This window comes from Agelaius tricolor, unplaced genomic scaffold, assembly GCF_023055355.1.
Source record: "Agelaius tricolor isolate 1412-34295 unplaced genomic scaffold, bAgeTri1.0.p SCAF_11, whole genome shotgun sequence".
NCBI classification, from domain to species: Eukaryota; Metazoa; Chordata; class Aves; order Passeriformes; family Icteridae; genus Agelaius; species Agelaius tricolor.
The window spans coordinates 22,323,580-22,342,726 of NW_027269271.1; the positions used below are offsets into that span (position 1 = coordinate 22,323,580).

The 19,147-nt window shown below is 51.8% G+C and overlaps 1 protein-coding gene across 1 annotated transcript; it reads right to left on the minus strand.

Moving 5' to 3' along the window:
• Window positions 1–912: 912 nt before the first annotated feature.
• Window positions 913–9,828, minus strand: LOC139594479 (fatty-acid amide hydrolase 1-like). The gene is made up of 15 exons (XM_071436657.1): window positions 9,464–9,828; window positions 7,951–8,064; window positions 7,123–7,266; window positions 6,663–6,796; window positions 5,434–5,640; window positions 4,993–5,033; window positions 4,348–4,472; window positions 3,960–4,085; window positions 3,645–3,742; window positions 3,175–3,274; window positions 2,854–2,894; window positions 2,430–2,469; window positions 1,791–1,899; window positions 1,350–1,495; window positions 913–1,258 (listed from the first exon to the last, which is right to left on the minus strand). Exons 1-15 carry the CDS (start codon window positions 9,626–9,628, stop codon window positions 1,130–1,132), a joined length of 1,719 nt encoding a protein of 572 aa, XP_071292758.1. The 5' UTR covers window positions 9,629–9,828; the 3' UTR covers window positions 913–1,129.
• Window positions 9,829–19,147: the final 9,319 nt, after the last annotated feature.

Here is a 19,147-nt window from a genome sequence, read left to right on the forward strand (position 1 = left end):
AACACTATCCCAAGCCCTTGAAAACACTCCATGCTTTTGCATGGTTTAAACTACGACAATACATTAAAAACCCAAACATTAATCCTGCCAGAGCAATTTGCTTTTGGCATTCCCACATTGGGAAAACACTTTTGCACTGTGGTATTCCTTTTGGAACACCCTTGGAAACCTGCTGGGAACAGCCAGTGCTGCCAACTCCAGCGACAGGGGCTGCCAGTGGCTGGAAAATCCTGCTGGAAAACCTGGGATGGGCCAAAGGGGAGGAGAAGATGTGCAGGGCAGGCTGTCTGCTCTCCATCTGACCTTGGCACGCTGCTCAATACAGGCTTCAAACTGAAAGGGGGTGGATTTAGGTAAGATATAAGAAATTCTTTCCTTGGGGGTGGTGAGGCCCTGGCACAGGTTGCCCAGAGAAGCTGTGGATGCCTCATTCCTGGCAGTGTTCAGGACCTGGCTGGGTGAGGGTCTGAGCAAACTGCTCCTAGTGGAAGGTGTCCCCGCCCTTGGAAGGGGACTGGAAGGAGATATCTCTAAGGATCCTTCCAACACAAACTGTTCTGCAATTCCATGATTCCTCCTTCATGCTGTGCAGGGTGCTAGCAGCCCGGTGGGAAGTGGGCCAGCTCCATCCCTGCTTGCCAGAGTCTGCATGGAGGCTCAGCTTTCCCTTCTCTCTGCTGGTCTGTGCTAGGGAAAACGCCAGATTTCATCCCCAGGGAGCTGAGAACAGAGGGGAAAATCTCTGCTCCTACAGTGCTCCAAGGAGTAGTCTGAGCATCTCAGACAGAACCAGTGCCTGTGCCCCAGTTTCCCCATTTGTAAGAGACAGTTCACGTTCTTGTATTTCCCTGGGGTGATTAAAATCCACCCCAACCCCAAACACAAACACAGACTTGAAATAACAGACATAACTCAGATAATAAAAAGTACTATGTTAGGACAATTATTGGAAGAGCTCCACCACATCAGAGCTCGCCTTGCTTTCCCCTTGCTCCCAAATCCAGCAGCCAGCCCAGCCACCACTGCATCCATCCTCCCCGAGGGGCACGAGCATCCTCTGGGTCACACCAAAGGATGGCCCACGCTGCTGTTAGCTGGCATCCTGCTCTGGCTTCTGAGCACCTGGGGCTCAGAAGAAGCTGTTCTTCTTCAGGCTGAGGGTCTCCACCTCCTTCATGAAGCGCAGGCACAGCTCCTCCTGCCAGGGCAGGGCCACGCACTGCACGGCCACGGGCATCCCCACGCTGCCACGGAAAGCCTGGGGCACAGAGACAGGGAGAGGCTTGGGCATGGCCAGAGGAAGGACAGATGGGGGAGCTGGTGCCCCTGCAGAGCCTGGCACTGCTCACCTTCGCCAGGGTCCGGTCCCACCAGTCCTGGTAGTATCCCTTGTAGCCCTTGAGCTGCTCCTCATCCTCGTCCGTCACCAGCGTGACAGGGACAACGCCAGCGGGGAAGTCCAAGGCGTTGTAGAGCATGGTGTAGCTGACTGCCACTGGGGGAGAGGGGGAGTTTCCAGTGCCAGCCTGCACAGGGAGAGCCTTCACCCCTCTGTGTATGCAGGATTGCAGCTAATGGGGTGCTGGGAGCTCAGGGGCTGAGGGATGAAGATCGGCCCTTTGGCTCCCACTGCACCGGGGCCTGCTCCAGGTGTCCCCCCTGGGCTGGGCTGCAGCTGTCCCAAGAGCTGAGCTCTTCCTGCTGCTGGCCAGCACCCTGGGCAGGTGAGGGAAGCAGGAAGGCTGCCCATGGGCACTGGCACAGCGCCACAGCAAAGGGCAGTGCCCTACCTGAGAGCTTGGCAGGGTAGCCGATGCCAAGAGCCGGGCCCAGCATGGGGCACAGCATCACATCCAGATTCAGCTGCTTCCACTGGGCAATGAACTGGTGGCAAAAGTCCTGAGGAGGAAATGTGCTGGTGGTCAGTGGGGTGGATGTACTGTCCCACAGCTGCTGGCTGAGGCTCTCCTTGGGCATCCAGCTGGGCTCTTGGCTCTTCTCTGGCAGCAGCCAACAGGCTACATCAGGCCTGATCCTGCTAAAATCCAGCAATGCTTTGCTGCCTGGACAATATTCCTCCCAGCTCACAAAGCACCCTCTTCCTGGTAAACTGGAGGTGGGCAAAGAATGAGTGCACAGGCATGTGGTGACTTTTGGAAAACCAGAAGGGAAATAAAGGAATGTCTGATGATGTACATTTTTATATGCAGGTGTCAAAAATTCAGGTGTGATTTGGCATCATAAACTTGCCTATGTGTTTAAATGTGCTGAGAACTTGCACACCCAAGTGAGGTCTGTTGAGGAGTGATGTGTTCCTGTCTTACATCATCAGAGACCTGATCATCTCCTAACCTTGTGAGTGCTGAATCTGCCTCTCCCCAAAGAGAACTCAAACAAAAACTATTTAACCCCAAACCATAATACTTTACCTCGATTTCATGATGAAGGCTCCAGACTTCATCCACTGTGCTGTAAAAGGAAACAAACCCAATGAAAGGCAGAAAGGCATCCTTCCCTGTGCACACCTTCTTTCTGCCTTATGGCATCCCTACCTCTCGGCATGATGGATGCATGAACCACTGCTGAAGCCAACACCGTATTTCATTCCCACAGGCTTCATCCTCTTCCTAAGCAAAAGGCTATGACCCTGCTCTCATTCCCACCCTCAATTACCAAAGTCTTCCAAACCCAGCAGGGTTATGGTGCTGACACAAATTGCTCTGTTTGCTCCCACCCTTGCATTTTCTGCCTTGCATTCTCTCAGGCACATGCAGCTGCAGCAATATCAATAATGTAGCAAGCACTGCTGCAAAACAAATCTTCACATATTTGCTCAGGCTCAGATTTACTCACTTTTCTTTCATACTTCTTATGATACTTGAAAATCGAGGCACCTGAGCAGGAGAAAGTGAAAAAAAAAAAAAATTAATCCCAGCTCTATCCTGAGACAACTCAGTCACAAATAGAAGCTGTTTCCTCAGTGTTCAGGCTGGATTTTCCCCAAAGTGGGGAGAAAAGGAACAGAAATAGCATCACTCCAGTTTGGAGATGTGTCTGACCACAGCCAGAAAACAATGCCCAGAGATTTCTCTATGAGAAAGCCTTACTGCAATGGGAGACAAGTTATTCACATATAGCTTAACACTGCCTACACTAGAAAGAAATGGACCTTACGAAAGGTTTGGAAATCCAGGAGAGGAGAGTTTTCAGCCAGTGTGGTGTCTTTGCCAGCCAGAAGAACAGCCCTGAGCTGCCTTTCTCCATCTCTCCTTTGCTGAAAGGGAGAGGGAGGGTTTAGCTGAGCAGTGGTAGGAAGCAATCACAGCAGATCAGCTTTTCCCAGGCCAACCCTTCTGAACAGCATATCTAAGTGACAAAAAGAGGTTTGCTCCATTCTGCTAGGCAACACTTGATTCTCACAGCATTTACAGGCTAACAGCTCCCAGCCTCCTTCCAAGGCTGGTAACAATCCCAAGAGAACCAAGGTACAGCTGAATCACTTAATGTTAAGCCTCCCCCAGTGCCTACCAGCCACTACCTACGTCCACTAGATCTGCTACCTGTATCCCGAGCCCAGCCAGACCCTAGGGAGGATTTTTATAGCCAGGCACCAATCCCACCAAACCATTCCAGGCCACACTTACAATTTCCTGACGAAGGAGCTGCCTCCATCTGAGAACATTCCCCTGACGCAGTAGTTAAACATCACGTAGTCCACATTTGTGAGTTCAAAGGGCACCAGCTGGAGGGACAATGGAGGAGGGTATCAGTGGCACAGGCACTGCTTGGGAGAAGCCACAGAGGGCTTGAAGCGGGCCGAGGATTTCCTGACAAGCCCACAGGAAAATCTCCATCCTTCCCTGAGAACAATGTTTTCCCTTTGAGCAACAACTGCTGAGTCAAGAGACACGGGATGGGCTTGTCCCCTGTCCAAGCAGGAGACATCCATTATCCCCTACCGTGTGGCCAGCCTCCTCCAGGAGCTGCTTGGTCTCGCGGACGGCACGTCTCATGGCCGGGCTGGGCATGGTGAAGAAATCTGTCTCATAGTAGCCTATGCGGAGGGGTTTCGTGCTGGAATACACCTGCAGGGAGAGAGAGATGCTGGCTGGAAGGGTGCCAGGGCAGCCAGCAGCACAGCCATGCCATGGGGTGAGTCTGGAAAGCAGCATTGGCTCTGCCCAGGTGCCCACCCTGGTGGGTCAGGTGTTTTCAGCCTACAGCTCTCCCCAGAGATGTCCGGCCCCTTGGAGGCTCTGCACCTCTTCATTGAAGGGGAGGGGTGGCACTGTGCTGTCCATGGCTGAACATGGCAGCTCTCCCCAGAGATCTCTGGAGGCTCTGTACCTCTTCATTGAAGGGGAGGGGTGGCACTGTGCTGTCCAGGCTGAACATGTCCTCGCTCAGGAGCGCCCGCAGGCACAGCGCCAGGCTCTCCACGTCTTTTGCCAGTGGTCCCACTGCTGCAGCCACTGGAAGAGACCACAAGAGAGCATTCATGGCTGAGGGTCCTCCAAGGGCATGTTCTGCACAACCAGGACCTCTTGGCATTGTTTTGTCTTAATGCAGTGTTGACAACAGTTCCTCTTTAAGAATTGGGCAGGGGACGCCCACAAGTGTCTTCCCACCCACAGGTCCATCATTATGGACTGAGCTGCTATCCATTAATGTGCACCCTGACATCTCCATTTCATGACTTTAAAAAAATAAACAAAAAGATTTGTCAATCATGACATGAGGACAACATCACACACTCCCTTTGGCTGCTAATCCCACCCTCAAGATGCAGTGACAGACAAGGCCACACCCTGTGGGTAACAGCTCTATTGTGGTTTATGCTAACAAACAGCTCCTCTCAGCTCATGTGAAAAAAAAAAAATCCCTGAAAGGGAACCTGCTTCTCCCTAAAGGTGATGGAGAAAGTGCCCCATAACCAGCTGAGGGTCCTTCTCACCCCTGCCCTGCTGCTGGGGGACAGACATCAGCTCCTACCTGCCTTCTGCCCAACGACTCCAGCCATTACTCCTCTTTTGCTGTAAAGAAAAGAGACACATGAAATACAGCAGCTGAGTGGTTTGCTTTGAAGGGAAAGGCTTTAAGCAGAAGCAAGTATTAATTAAAATTGCAGATATGAAGGTTGGATGAAGGAAGGGCCAAGAAAAAGCTCAAGAGACAAAGTCTAGGCCTAAGTGATTGAGGCCATGTCAGCCAGGAAGAACCATCCCCTCAGCATGCAGATGAAGGGGCTTCCCCACCTCCATTCTGGGGGAACCAATGCTTCCCTCCATATAGGCCTCAGATACTGCCCAGGCAGGAGGGATAAACGAGCTCTTCCCAGTTCTTCCCAAGTTTCCCTTGCCCACAGGAGCATCCCAGCACAGTGGCTGGTAGAGCGGGTGTCACCCAGAGACATCGCTGCATTTCTCACAGTACCTGAGTCTCTTCCCTGTGGTTTTGATTGCACAGATTCCACAGAAGGCAGCAGGAAAACGCAGGCTCCCTCCTACATCTGTCCCAATGCCCAAGATGGACCCACCACCTCCTACAAGTGCTCCTTCCCCACCAGAGGAGCCTCCGGGGGTTCTGGTGAACATCAGAGGGTTGCGGGTCTGACCAAAGATTAAATTCTTGCAGTCATAGCTGAAAAGAGAGAGAGAGACAGACATATTGCAAATGAGGAATTCAGGTATCTGCTGCTGTGGAGCCCAGTCACCACTAAAAGACCTTGAGAAGGCAATCAGGTAATTCACCAGTTGTTACACTGACATGGTTTACTGTGGTTGTGAAGACCATGAGCCTTTTCCTGGTGGTCCCAGGACCTGAATTCACTGACAGCTTATTTCACTGACATTAAACCTATTCCAGAGAGAACCTCTGGCAGCACAAATACAGCAACCCTCCCGGAAAGTCTTCCTGTTCAGGTAGCCAAGTGCCACAGGTCACCCAAAGCTGAGCCCCTGCTTGAGCACAGGCCAAATGCCAACTGCAGAAATGTTTGACACTAGACTTCCCCAGAAAGCGGCGCAAAGTCTGATAATCCCTGGGGCAACCTCTTTGTGTGGCTTTTTTGAACTGTGGCCAGGCATTAACACATAACCTTAAGGAAGGCATTTCATAGGGCTTGGGCAACAGTCACCCACAGAGGAGCTTTGCCAGAGTCACTTGGCAGGACAGAGGGACACTGGAAGGGTGGCTGTCCACCACAGCACACCTGAGCACACCACATGTCAATGACACCAAGGGTGGTCTTGCCAGATAGAGCAGGAAGTTTGGGGGCAGAATAATTTAAGGCCATTAGCTTAACTAGCTTCCCCTTCCCCCTGAATATGTATTTGCATTTTAGAGTTAATAGGGACATCTCTGAGAGGTTAATTTAAAAAAAGATAAAAACAGTTTCTCTCCTCTCCTCCTCCTCTTCTGCTTCTTGATTCCATGTGGAACTAGAGATAATTTTTTTTTCTCTAGTGGAACTAGAGATAATTTTTATCCTCAGCGTAAATGTGTTTACTTTTTAAAGTGAAATTTATAGACACAAAGAATGGAGACCAGGTGTTGTTATATAAAAAGAAGTGGGAAATGAGAATGAGACCAGATAGAAACCCTCCCTTGAGAGGAGGAAGAGAGCACTGCTGCTATGCTGAGCGAATGGAGCACCCACCTACCTGATGAGGGACTGGGGAACGTTGGTTTTGACAAATGGAATTGCCCCCTGTCTCTTGAGCACCTGCACCACCACGCTGTCCTCTGCTGCGGGTTTATTGAGGTTTTTTATGAACCCCAGTGTGGAGTCATGACCCTGGGAACAGAGGACAATGAGGTTTCCAGTTGGAGGACTGCAATTCTCTCTGCCCCCATACTTTTATCTACACATTTAAGTGTGTTCTGCACCTCCAGCAACTCGCTCATCACACACACATTTAAAGGTGCACTGATGGCAAACCTGACCACACTCCTCTGTTGGCTCACATGGGAGACAGGCAGCACAGCCCCTCCCCTGTCCAGGCAGCCCATTCCACACCAGCTATGACAAAGTCAAGCCAGGTGCTGAGGTCAAAGCTCCCCCCTCCCCAAACTTCAACCCACAGGGATTTCGGGATACACGTGGAATTGTGCTGGGGGTACCTGCAAGTCGATGGAGTCTTTGATGCTGACGGGCACCCCATAGAGCAGACCCCGCTTCTCCATCAGCTTGGCTCTGCGGAGCTGGGTCTCGCTCTCCTGCAGAAACTCCGTGATGCAGTTGGTTTCTATGGCAATTTGGAGGGCCTTGGGGAGAGCAGGACAAGCCCACAGGTGAGTCACAGCCCACGGTGCTGCACAATGAGCTCTGTTCTGCAAAGGACACCTGCTTTTTCCTCTTCCCCATCTGCACAGCTGGTATCAGGGCAGCCCTTGCTGCTGCTTTGCAAGCCAAACTCCAAGATGGACACAGTGGGGCCATAGTACCAGTCTGGGTGTGCTAAAGGGAGGTACTCGGCTCAGATGAATACCACAGACTGCTCTCTTGTTGAGTTTCTGGGATGGCATAAATGATAGTCCCTAAGAGGGAATCCAGGAAGTGATCAGAACATTAGGGCAAAAGTAGAGAATGAGCATGAAAACTGACTTTTTGAGGTTTAACAATCCATTTGGAGATGGAGGGGAGACAACAACAGCACTCTGCCACTTCCCTACAGGTGTACCTGCCCTAGGGAAGGTGTGGGCTCTCCCAGGAAGGCGTGGGCTCTGCAGATGCTGCTCGCTGCTCCTTTTTCCTCCAAACCAAGCTGGGAGCTATGGCAGCCAGACACCCAGCTCTCTAACCACTCACAGAAAGCCACAGAAGGGCTCACCACTGGCCAGTGAGCAGTGCCAGCTCAGCAGCACTTGAGCCAGGTTTAAACCTTGTGTTGTGCTCCTCCCAAAAGAAGCCAGCCCCACCGTGGGTGAGGTGCTGCCCGTGCTCCTCACCTTGCCCACGTAGGCATAGAAGACGTGGTCCAGGGGCAGGGAGCCATCTCGGAGCTTCCTGGAGAGCTCTGGCAGGGGCAGAGAGAGGATGGAGGCCACCTTCACAGAAGGATTCTACGGGAAATGTGGAACAGGCAATGTCACACTTCTACTGCAGCTGATGGGCTCCTCCTTTCTCCTTGGTCCCCTCTGTAACTCACCCAAAAAATATCTGCCATTTAGTCACTGAAGGTGGTCTCTGCCTCAAGACCACATCCTGCCCTACCTGACACCTGTGAGCACCGTGTGAAACCCTCAGGGCCAATATTAGCCCTAGTTTTCTCAGCCTTTCTTCCTGTTCAGACCAGTCACACCAACACCAACCACCTAGTAATTAAAATAAAGCCATTCACACAGCCTTGTTCAGACAGGTCACAGCCAGGCCTGGGGGAACAGCTTAGTGCAATGCTGAATTACAGTGGGAGCTGGGGTCATGCTTATACAATGGTTCCATCAAGGAATGAAACCAGAACCGGAGCCAATTCTACTCCTAGCACTATAAGATATTTGCACATGGAATTGCAAAATCTAGGGGGCCCCTGGGCTGGTAATTTTTGGGTCAGCAGAGGTTTTTTCACCATCATGGAAAACGTATCAAACCTCACGCGTCCGAGCTGGACTCTGAACCTGAGCGACTTTGCCCCAGCCCGAGGCCGGGACCGCGGGGCTGCATTGCATCCCTGCCCTCCCTCCCCGCAGCTGCACTTTGGCCTCTGCTGATGACACATCGCCTGTCGCCTCCTCCTGCTGCCTCCCCAGCCAGCCTGAGCCTCCCGCCACGGCCACGGGGAGCTTCCCGACAGGGATTTCCCCTCCTCGCTGCCCGTGACTGCTATCGGGATAACGGGTTATCTCCCGCTCCCCATCGCCGCGATGCTGAGGGCTGCACACGCACACCGACTTAGAAAGCGAAAATAATAACAACCCTAAATCCCCGTGGGTCCATACAAGGAGCCGGCAGAGCACCTGCCAGGCGGGCGAGCCGCCCCTCGCAGGGAGGGCAGCACGGGGCAGGCGGTGGGGAGGGGGCCCAGGTGCGGAACCCACGGGGCAGGCGATGGGGAGGGGTCCCAGGTGAAGAACCCACAGGGCAGGCTGTGGGGAGGGGTCCCAGGTGAAGAACCCACGGGGCAGGCTGTGGGGAGGGGTCCCAGGTGAAGAACCCACGGGGCAGGCTGTGGGGAGGGGTCCCAGGTGAAGAACCCACGGGGCAGGCGATGGGGAGGGGTCTCAGGTGCAGAACCCACGGGGCAGGCGGTGCGGAGGGGGCCCAGGTGCGGAACCCACGGGGCAGGCTGTGGGGAGGGGTCTCAGGTGCGGAACCCACGGGGCAGGCGATGGGGAGGGGCTCAGGTGCGGAACCCACGGGGCAGGCGATGGGGAGGGGTCTCAGGTGCAGAACCCACGGGGCAGGCGATGGGGAAGGGGCCCAGGTGCGGAGCCCCCGGGGGATGGAGCGGGGCCCGGCGCTCACCTGCTCTCGAAAGCGCCGCGCCGCCGCCTCCATCCGCACCAGGCTGAGCTCCTGCCGCTCCTGCGCCTCCGCCACCTTCCTCCAGAGCGCCCGGCGCCGCCGCCATCGCAGCAGCAGCAGCAGCAGCGCCGAGCCGCCCAGCAGGGCGGGCAGCGGCACCCGCATGGCTCGGTACCGGTACCGGCAGCACCGGCGGCAGCGGCACCCGAGCGGCCGCAGCCCGCTCCGCCCCGCCCGGCCGGCCAAGGGCACCCGCCCGCGGGGAGAGCGAGCCAAAACCCGGGCGGGATTGGGAGCTGGACAGGGATTTAACCGGCTGGCCGCCGGGCGGGCAGCGAGGGGGAGGTTGGGCTGCAGGAAAAGCTGCGGGATGACAGCTCGCTCCTCCCTGCGCTGGGTGGTCCCTGCCTGATAAGGTTTATGGGTTTTATTTCCGTTCGCCCAGGGAGGCTTTAATCTGCCCGTAATTTTTCAGCCTCTCTGGGAACAGTCCTGGCTTGGAGGAGCGAGGCAGTACCCAAAGGTACCCGAGTCTCCTGCATTTCCTGGAGCCAAGCGGCTGCGTGGGGAAAAGGAGCGATAAATGTCGCTCCGTGGAGTTCACTTGTCGCTGGCAGGGCACGGGTGTGCCTGTGCTCTGCAAAGCGCCGCGGCTTCCAACAGCGCTGTCTGGCATCCCTGCTCTCTGCGGCCTTGCACTCCGTGCTGAGTGAAACTCCAGAAGAATTTCTTCATCACCAGCCCCACAAGGGGTCTGTCCTTAAAAAAAAACCCTCCACGACTTACAAAAGTCTGTTGGAAAATATTTCAAGCTATCCAGTTTAGATACTGCCTGTAGGATTGTGAAAAACCTGTTGGGAAGAATCTGGGATGTTTTCTCACTTCCCAGCAGGATGAGCTATTCCCAAGTGATCCCTGGGCAGATGCTGAGCTAGAAAATGTGATGGAGCTAGATGCACGCAGACTCGATTTTCCTGGCATTATTGCTCAGGCCACTGGCTTAATTTCTTTCAGTCTTCAGGGTCTCAGGCCTCCTCTGGAAGCACCTGAGCCACCCATGACAGAGCCTGGCACCCTTGGAGGGAGCTGCTGTGCTGTGCATCCACAGTGTCCTGGGGTGTGCTGGACATACTCCATGTCCTGGGGCTCTTTGCTGGAGGGTTTTGAAGCCTCAAAAATACTCAGTCCTCATGAACTCCATGGCTTCTTACTCTGAGAATAAGCAGCTGCCTGTTGTCTGCGTCAAGGAAATCACATGCAAGACCAGCAGTTTTCCCAGCAGTTTTTTTTCCCTTTAACTTCTTTTTTTTCCTTCCCCCTCCCAGCCCTTTTTCAGATTATGGGGCTCAGAGAGTTATACAAGATTGCAAACTCCCAAGGTCACTGAAGTTGGCTCACAAGAGAGAAATGGGTTGGCAGGAGTGCCCTTCCCATGAATCAGGAGGATGTAATCACTTCAAAGCTGGCAGAGCACACCATGGCTGTGATCCCGATCTCTCCATTCCTTCCTTCTCACCCTGGAGGCTCCAATCCCCTGCACTGATCTCACCCCAATGCCAAAACGGGGCTGTTCCCTGGCAGGTTGTAAAACCATGTGCACTGAGGTCTTTCAAGATGAGAACAAGAAAGGTGGGGGACTTTGGAGAAACAGAAATTAAAACTACTTCTTGTGGAAGGCAAAATTACTTCTCCAGCCTTCTTCCCCCTAATTTAAGTCCTGCTTAAAATCTCTCATGCAAGAACAATTTTCAACTTCTGCAGTTCAGTTTGTGCAAAGGGAAGAAAACAAAGTAGGAGAGTTATGCCTGGAGCACCTGCACCTCCAGGAGCTGCTGCTGGAGACTCCTTCTCCCCTTTCCTGGAGAAGTGTGTGTGGGTGAATAAGTGGGGTTGAAGCATCAGTCAGGGCAGTGGTAAGGCTTGGCTCTCTGCTGGGGCCAGCCAGGTCCAGGAGGGTGACTCAGGGCATGGGAAATCCCAAAATGCAGCAGGTGCAGCTGTGGCCCAGCTGCCAGCAGAGACGAGCCAGTGCAGGAGCCGGGGCAGAGGATGGGGAGCTCCAGCATGTGCAGGTGCTGGCTGGTGATGCCCTGCCCGGAATGATGTGCCTGGCACTGGCTAAGTGAGCTAAAATGGGTCTGCTCTTGTTCCCCATGGCCTGGGGTGGGCCCAGCTGCTGGCCTGTGGGCCAAGTGATGCCCTGATGTCCCTTTGGGACACTGGTGTCTCCTTGCTGGATGAGCACTTTCCTGCTGTTATGTCCACAGGGTTGCTTGTATGCTACTGCTTGAATCTTGGAGAGCTGGAATTGAGAACTGATCCTACTCCTGCCCCTCCTCCACTGCCTGGCAGGGCTGGAGCCTGTGGCTAAGGGAGGATGAAAGGATCTGCTGGATCTGTGAAGGGTTCTTTCCCCATTGCTCACACACCTCCCTTGTCCACAGAGCTGTGGCTGGGTGGGTGCCACCACACCCCCGAGGTGCTGGAACCCTGCAGTTACCAAAGGAGGGGCACAAAGCTGTCATCTTCTGTCTGTGACAAATCACACACGGTCAGCCAGACTGGCTGGGGCTGAAGGACCAGCTTGTTCCTGCTCACCTGACACCAGAGCAGTGCTCAGAGCCCAGTAAACACCCAGTGGTGTTTTCCTTAGCACTGTCTCCTAGCATCCGGAATGCTGTGGCTCCTTTGGCCAGGGGCTGTATTGGAGTGACTAATAGCTGTGTGCTCACACAAATATTTTTTGTATGAAGCAATCTGATTCTGACACTCCCAGCATCCTGGAGCAGGGAGATCCATGGTTTATCTGTGTGCTGTAGGGAAGCAGCATCTCCTGTTGGCCTCCCACAGCTGATTTCTTTTACTCTTCTTGTTTCCGAGGAGGAAATAAGAAATTGTTTGCTATTCACCCAGGAACTTTACACTTCTGTTCTTCCATCTCACCCTGCTGCTTTTAGACTGTTTCCCAGGAATTAACAACCTGTTCCTGCCTCCAGTTGCCAGTCACCTGCTCTCTGGAAAAAAGATCCAAGCTACATTTACAACAGCCAGCAGTCCTTCTTGCTTCATTTCTCCTCTCCTTGTTGGTTCCTGCCTCTCGAGTGGAGTTAGTCAACATGAAGAGAAAGAAGGTAAAGCAGCTCCACTCAGAGCTGTGTAACCCCTGCAAGAAGGTTGTTCAGCAGCTTGGGCAAGAGGCAGTGCCCTGTGGGAGTGATTTCTTTTGTCCCTGCCAGAAAACTGTGTGTTTCAAGCAAGTTCTTCACTCGGTGATGTTTTTATTGTTCACTTTGTAGGCACAAAGGTGTTTGAACTCCTCACTGCCTGCTCCCCAGAGCTCTGTCAGTGTGAGGGCCTGTTACTCCCAAAACTTCTTCAAGCTGGAGTGTGTGAGTTACCCCAATCAGTTTGAACACATGGTTTGTTGCCAGCCTTGTGGACTCTGTTCTGAAGCAGATTAGGAAGTGCTCATGCATTTTCTCCACCAGCAGAGTGGAGGAGGAGCTGCCCTGGGAGAGGACCATGACTTGCACATGCCAACTTGGATTTGCACAAACTCTCTTGCTCCTTGTATACATAGCAGCTGTTGCATGGTAGCTTGAAGGAAAAGCTGAAGAGATCATAACAGAGGGATCCCTAAGGTGGGAAAGACCCCTTGGGATATCCCTGATATTGCTGAAGGCACTTTAAGCAACTGTCTCTGAAAAGCTCCTTTCTATATAAATGGAGGGAGTAGGGACTTATTTCTAACAGTGTCTCCATGTTACAGGGATCTGAGTCCAAACAGCTTTGCATTAAAAAATAAATAAGAAAAAAAAAAAGTTAAGTGAGTAAAATTACTCCTGTAGTTGTTTTACTCCTGTAGTTGTTTTACACAGCTCAATGAAGATAATTTTATTGGCAATCATGAGTGATTACAGTATTATCTGCCATCAAAAAAGTTATTTTTTGAGCGCTAAAGGAATTAATGATACATAAAACTGTGCTTAGATTGAGTGCATTCATCAGCAGAAATGCCTCGTGCTGGCACTGCTGCACTGTAATTACTCTGTGTGCTCAGAGGAGGAGAACAGGAGGTGGGGGTGTTGTGTGTACTGCCTCAGATTTACACACACTGAGCAGCTGGGGCAGGGGGGAGCAGAGCCAGGGCAGCAAAGCTGGTGAGCAGAGAGACAAGTTTCACATCCTTTTACTTTATTGTGCATTACAGAGTGAAGAGTGGGGGTAATCTCTGTTTAAAACTTTACAGGGTGAAGCCAGTATGGAGAAGATGATTAAATGCTCCTCAGAGTATCAAGGGATGAGTCCAGTCTTTGAAGGATGATGCTTCATGGTGTGATCAATTGATAAAACCAATCCTGGGGTCACAGGCAGTCATTGCCCAGCCCTGGGAGACTGATGGGGATGGTGGGAAGGGCAGAGGTGCTGTCCCCAAGGGACATCTGCTCATGCCATGTGCTTTGGGACAGCCCATTGTGCTGCCCTTTTGTGGAGCTGGAGCATGGGCACATCTCAGCAGGGGTGGTTGAAGAAATGCAGAGAAAATGCTCCCCAGCTTGCTCCCCACACTGTGGCCCTTCAAGGGAATCATGATACTGAGGGGAATGTTTACAGGCTGGGGCATTGCAGGAAAAGCTGTTTCAGGGACTGTGGGCAGCGTGTGCAGAGCAGCAGGATGCTTTCCATGATCCAAAGGCTTTGGAAGGGTTTTTAAAGGAAGTGTGATGGTTCCAGCCCCTTTACAGAGCCCATGGGCCCCCTGCAGTGATGGACTCTGCTCAAGCAGGGAATGTGAAACCTTCCGTAGCCTCCATCTCCTTGTGCACAGCTGCCTTCTGAGCTCAACCTTCACCCAAATGAATAAAGGGCAAAGGGCGTTTGGGGCAACACCAGGTTCCTTGCAGCACCGAGGAGAAATCGCTGCTGGATGCGTTTGGCCTCTCAGCTGTAGCCACCAGAGAGCAGGATTGAGCTGCTGGCCTGGCAGAAATCTTGTACACAGACTTCTGCACCCTAAACCCTGTGGTAAATGCTCTGAACTTGGAGTACTGTGCAAAGCAGAAAGCCCTTTTTGGGCTGTTTGGGTGATGAGACAGCTCGAGCTTCTGTGGAGAGCAGAACTTTGATTTCAGGTGGTTTTAAGTGCTCTTATGAAGTGCTGGAAGTTCTGCCGTTGATCCTTTGGGACCACGTTGTTTTTGCTAAGGGGAGCATCCCAGCAGAACCTGATCCTGCAAATTGTCAGCTTTGCTGCTTCCAGGATTTGTTGCTGTGGCCAGGACCATGCCTCAAGTCTGGCAGGCTGCCTGCCCTTTCGAGGGGAACCATGGAATCATTTGGGTTGGAAGGGACCTGTGGTGTCACTGACCCCAAGCCTTCACCCAGCACTGCCAAGTACACCACGAATCCACGTCCCCAAGTGCCACATCTGCACATCTCTTAGGGGCCTCCAGTTTTGTGATGCAGCCACTTCCCCGGGCAGCCTGTTCACACTGGAATGAATTGAATGAGCAAGGGCATCTCCACCCTCTCTGAATGCACATTGCAGAGAAGGGGAAACACTTGATATTATTTGTGTTTGAAGCCCCATGGCCCAGGTTTTGAAACTAACAGGGGCTGCCCCAAGTTTAAACCTGACTGTCTTCCCCAGAAGTGATGTTATTCTCTAGTGTGGAGTCTGGATTCAAATGGGGTCCTGAGTCACAGCAGGGTCCTGAGCCCTGAGTGACTGGGCTGAAGCCAAACCTCCTTGGCCACTGGCATTGTGGGCTTACTTGCCTGGCAAAAAAAGTACACAGACACTGAGGTTGCCTTTTCCTTTTCCTTTTCCTTTTCCTTTTCCTTTTCCTTTTCCTTTTCCTTTTCCTTTCCCTTTTCCTTTCCCCTTTCCTTTTCCTTTTCCTTTTCCTCTTCCTTTTCCCCTTTCCTTTTCCTCTTCCTCTTCCTTTTCCCCTTTCCTCTTCCTCTTCTGTTTCCTTTCCCTCTCTTTCTCTTTCTCTTTCTCTTTCTCTTTCTCTTTCTCTTTCTCTTTCTCTTTCTCTTTCTCTTTCTCTTTCTCTTTTTTTCTCTCATTTTCGAGATCCCTACTTTCTGAACAGGCCAGGAGAGGGAGACAGGCAGTCAGTTACAGCACAGCCCAGATTTCCAGCTCTCCCTGTTTGCCCTGGGATGGAAGTGAGCACACTTTGGATATACACACTGGTTTTCCGAGGGAGAAGGTTTCATCTGACCTGCAATTTACATTTACACAAGCCAGACAGGCACATGGCAGGAGGGGAAGCTGAGGCACATGGCAGGGCCATGCCTGGAGGGATGTGGTTGGTGGCATCTTGGTGCTGACCTCCTGGGCCCCACTGCAGGTTGGGGTTGCTCTGTGTGGATCAGTGCAAACATCCCTGTGGTCTGAGGTGGGTTCTCAGGTGGTCTGTGCGGGTCCATTGAGCACCACCACAGATGTCACCTCTGCAGGCACACTCAGGGCACAGCAGGAGTGGACCCCCTGCCCTGTCCATGCCGAGTCTCTGCAGGGTCTGTACAAGCAGCAGCTGGTCCCTGGCTCAGCCCCCTGAGGGAGCAGTGGTGGGGAGCCCTGCCCATGCCGAGCTGGTTTTGGTGAGCTCACCCCATCACCGTGGAGGCTCGAGGGGCAGAGATGTGCAGGGCAGTGCTGGGGAGGCCCCTGGTGACTCCTGCCCTGTCATCTTCCCAGAGCCATTGGAAAAGCCATTGGAAAGCCACAAAGCATCATGGCCCGTGGGCACAGCAAACACCTCAATGGATTGATCAGCCCCTCCCATTGCCTGCATCTTCCCTTCCCCTCTCATCCCTCCTGGGCCAGCACCACCAAAGGGCTGGTGAGATCAGCCCTGTGCTGAAAACAAATAAATAAATAAATAACCAAATAAAAATGCTGACGTGGAGAAGTCAATCAGCTTTGTGTGGCCTTGTAATATCTCATTTTATCCGCGCCACGCTTTATTAAATTCTCATAAACCTGTCAATGAGGACAGATACCATTTCAGTTTACCCCATTAGTTCTACACAATGACATCGGGGGAGAGAAAGACGGGGAGGTGGTGGGGAGCCACTCGGCGTGGAGAAAAGAGGAATGAATTTAAAGAAAGGAAAAAAAAAAGAGAAAAATCAGAGCCAAAACTCGCCTTCGTGACAATAATGTAATAACAGCAGCGCTCAGGGAAAGTAATTGAATTAAGTGGCTTTTGTTAATGGTTTTAAGATTTAGAAATGTAAATAATAGGTAGGACTCTTTAGTGTGACTCTAGTTTAGGTAACTGCATCCCTGAGAATAAGAAATGCTTTGCTGTTAAATGTGATGTCAGATAGTTTTGTTACTCCTCTGGTTTCATGCCTGCAAAGCATATTTTGCAGTTTTAAAGCCGGGTGTGTTTATCATCTTTCCTTTCTAACTTCAGACGGAGCTTAATTCAGGAGTATTTGCATGAACCCTTCTTAGCCAGTCCCTATCAGTTATTTGCACCGCCAGGAATAAAGTATTATTTCTGCCGAGCTGCTTTGGAGAACTTCCTGACTGCAGGGTGACTCTGCTCTGAAGCCTCCTGTCTATTTACATGTTCATTAAAGGCAGCAGCAGCGCTGCTCTCTGCAGCAGGGCCAGACTCAGCCCCTGGAGTAAAGTGCTGGCAGAGGGACAGCAGTTACACCGGGCTTAGGCCATGGGGATGGAGAATCCAGCCGACAGGTAGGATGAGCCGGGCGATTTAGAAATGACTTTCATGGGAACTCGTTCTGCTTAAAATATTATTGGATTTTCATTTAGCAACCTATCAAAGTGCAAGAATAAAGTCTGAGCTGCCTAACCCACATAGGTCTAAACAAACAGTCCTCCCTTCTGCTCTGGGATCTGTCGGCTTGCGGATTGGAAAAGGTCCTTCGGTAAGGCATGGGCTGAGTCTCAGGGAAACCTACTGTGCCAGGCAGAATAGGGGGCTTTGCATTTATTCAGGCTGAAAATCTTCCCCTTTGCAGGATGAAGGCTCTCCCTGGTCTGTGCCACAGGGATGCTCCATCCCCACTTGTCCCCTTAACTCTGCCTGCAGCTGTGTGCGCAGAAAAAGCACAGGGTGGAAAAAGTTCTCCCATGGCTTTTGCTCCAGTCCCACAGCAAGTGGGCAGCTCCTCACTCTCCAGATCACTCTGGCATGTCCTTTGGGGACCTCCCTTCCAGCTTCACCTGTGATCTGCCCAGATCTCTGCTAGTGATGGCTCCAGCTCTGCTTCTGTGGCTGGAGAGCTTTCCTCATAGCTGCCAGCTGCTTCCCATCCAGGAATCTCAGGCCCCATACACCTCATAAGCCTTCTCCCACCACCTTCCCCAGCCCATCCCTGTCACCTTTATAGGCTTATCTGGAAAGAGCCTTAATGTCCCAAGTCCAAGCCAAACCTGACCCAGCTCATGTGGGCAAAGGAGAGAGTTGCCAAATGGTTAATGTGGAAATACAGGGTTCAAGAGTTAATATGGAAATACAGGGTTCAAATAAATTTTCCTCAGGGTGTTTCTTAAGTAGGTTGTTTGCAAAAAAAAAAAAAAAAAAAAAAAAAAAAAAAGGAAAAGAAAGGAAAACAAAACAAAACCAAACCACCAAAAAAACAAACAAACAAAAAAAACAAACCAAAAAAACAAAAAAAAAGCCAGCCCAAAAATCAGTCTTCCTGGAGAATTTGATGATATTTCTTACTACTGTCCATTTGCCATAATGCTGTAAAGGGAAGATGGGGTAGAACAGAAGGATTTGTTTCTTCCTTATGGGAAAATAAAGTAAGAACAAGAAGAACATTGCAATTAAACAAATTAAATCCTTCACTACTCTCCTTTCACTAGAGAAGAAAACCCAATCACCCTATTAATGATCAAATTCTTAAAACCAGCCCCTGAGTGAGCAACATGCCTCTGACAGATCCCTTTTTTCTGACCATACCTCTGTGGCAGAGGCAGCTGCAGGCTGGGCTCCTGCCCTGGGCTCTCCTGAGGATGCTCTGGCTCTGTGCAAGGTGCTGGGGCGGGATCAGTGGCTTTCCCTTCTCTACAAACAAGTGGAACTCTGCCTCCCTGCCTAGAAATGGGACAGTTTGTGGCTCTGATTTGCAAATTGAGGTGCTCAGCAATGCAGCAACATAACAGCTGGGGGGAGACTTGCACAGCCCTATAGACAGGGAAGGACTTTTTTTCTTGGAGTGCCATTAAATAGTTTTCCATGGCAGGACCCAGGGGATGCTATTTTCTGCAAATAAAAAGCAGGTTATTTTTCATTAGCTGCACAAGGCTGTTGGTGGTGGCAAACTTGCCACCAGGTCTGTAGCTCGACACAACATGAGCAGAGAGGAACAAAATCATAAAAATAACTGAAATCCACTGAGGGCTCTGTTGAACTGCCTTTTTAAAGTGCATCAGGTGAAGCAAAAAGGAGTGGGATAACCCTGATTCAGGAGGTTGTGCTGTTGGATTGGGAAGTGCATACACATTGAACAGGAGATGTGAGCATGCCAGAGCCACCCCAGTCTGCTGGAACTGCATGTGGATGGGAGCCTGGCCCTGGCTGCAGCATTTTGTCCAAGCAAGACTGAGTTGAAGTTTTTCTGGTGGGAGTGTCCTGGTACTGTCTTCACTGACAAGGTCCCTGACGAGCCAGGAGCCTGTTAGAAGCA

Excerpts from the sequence above, each read along its gene's own strand:
- LOC139594479 (XM_071436657.1), bottom strand. The coding sequence starts at position 9,628 with ATGCGGGTGCCGCTGCCCGCCCTGCTGGGCGGCTCGGCGCTGCTGCTG. Across the intron at positions 5,641-6,662 it reads GTTCCCCAGTCCCTCATCAG|CTATGACTGCAAGAATTTAA; the intron begins GTAGGTGGGTGC and ends CTCTCTTTTCAG. Across the intron at positions 1,259-1,349 it reads GGGACCGGACCCTGGCGAAG|GCTTTCCGTGGCAGCGTGGG; the intron begins GTGAGCAGTGCC and ends TCTGTGCCCCAG.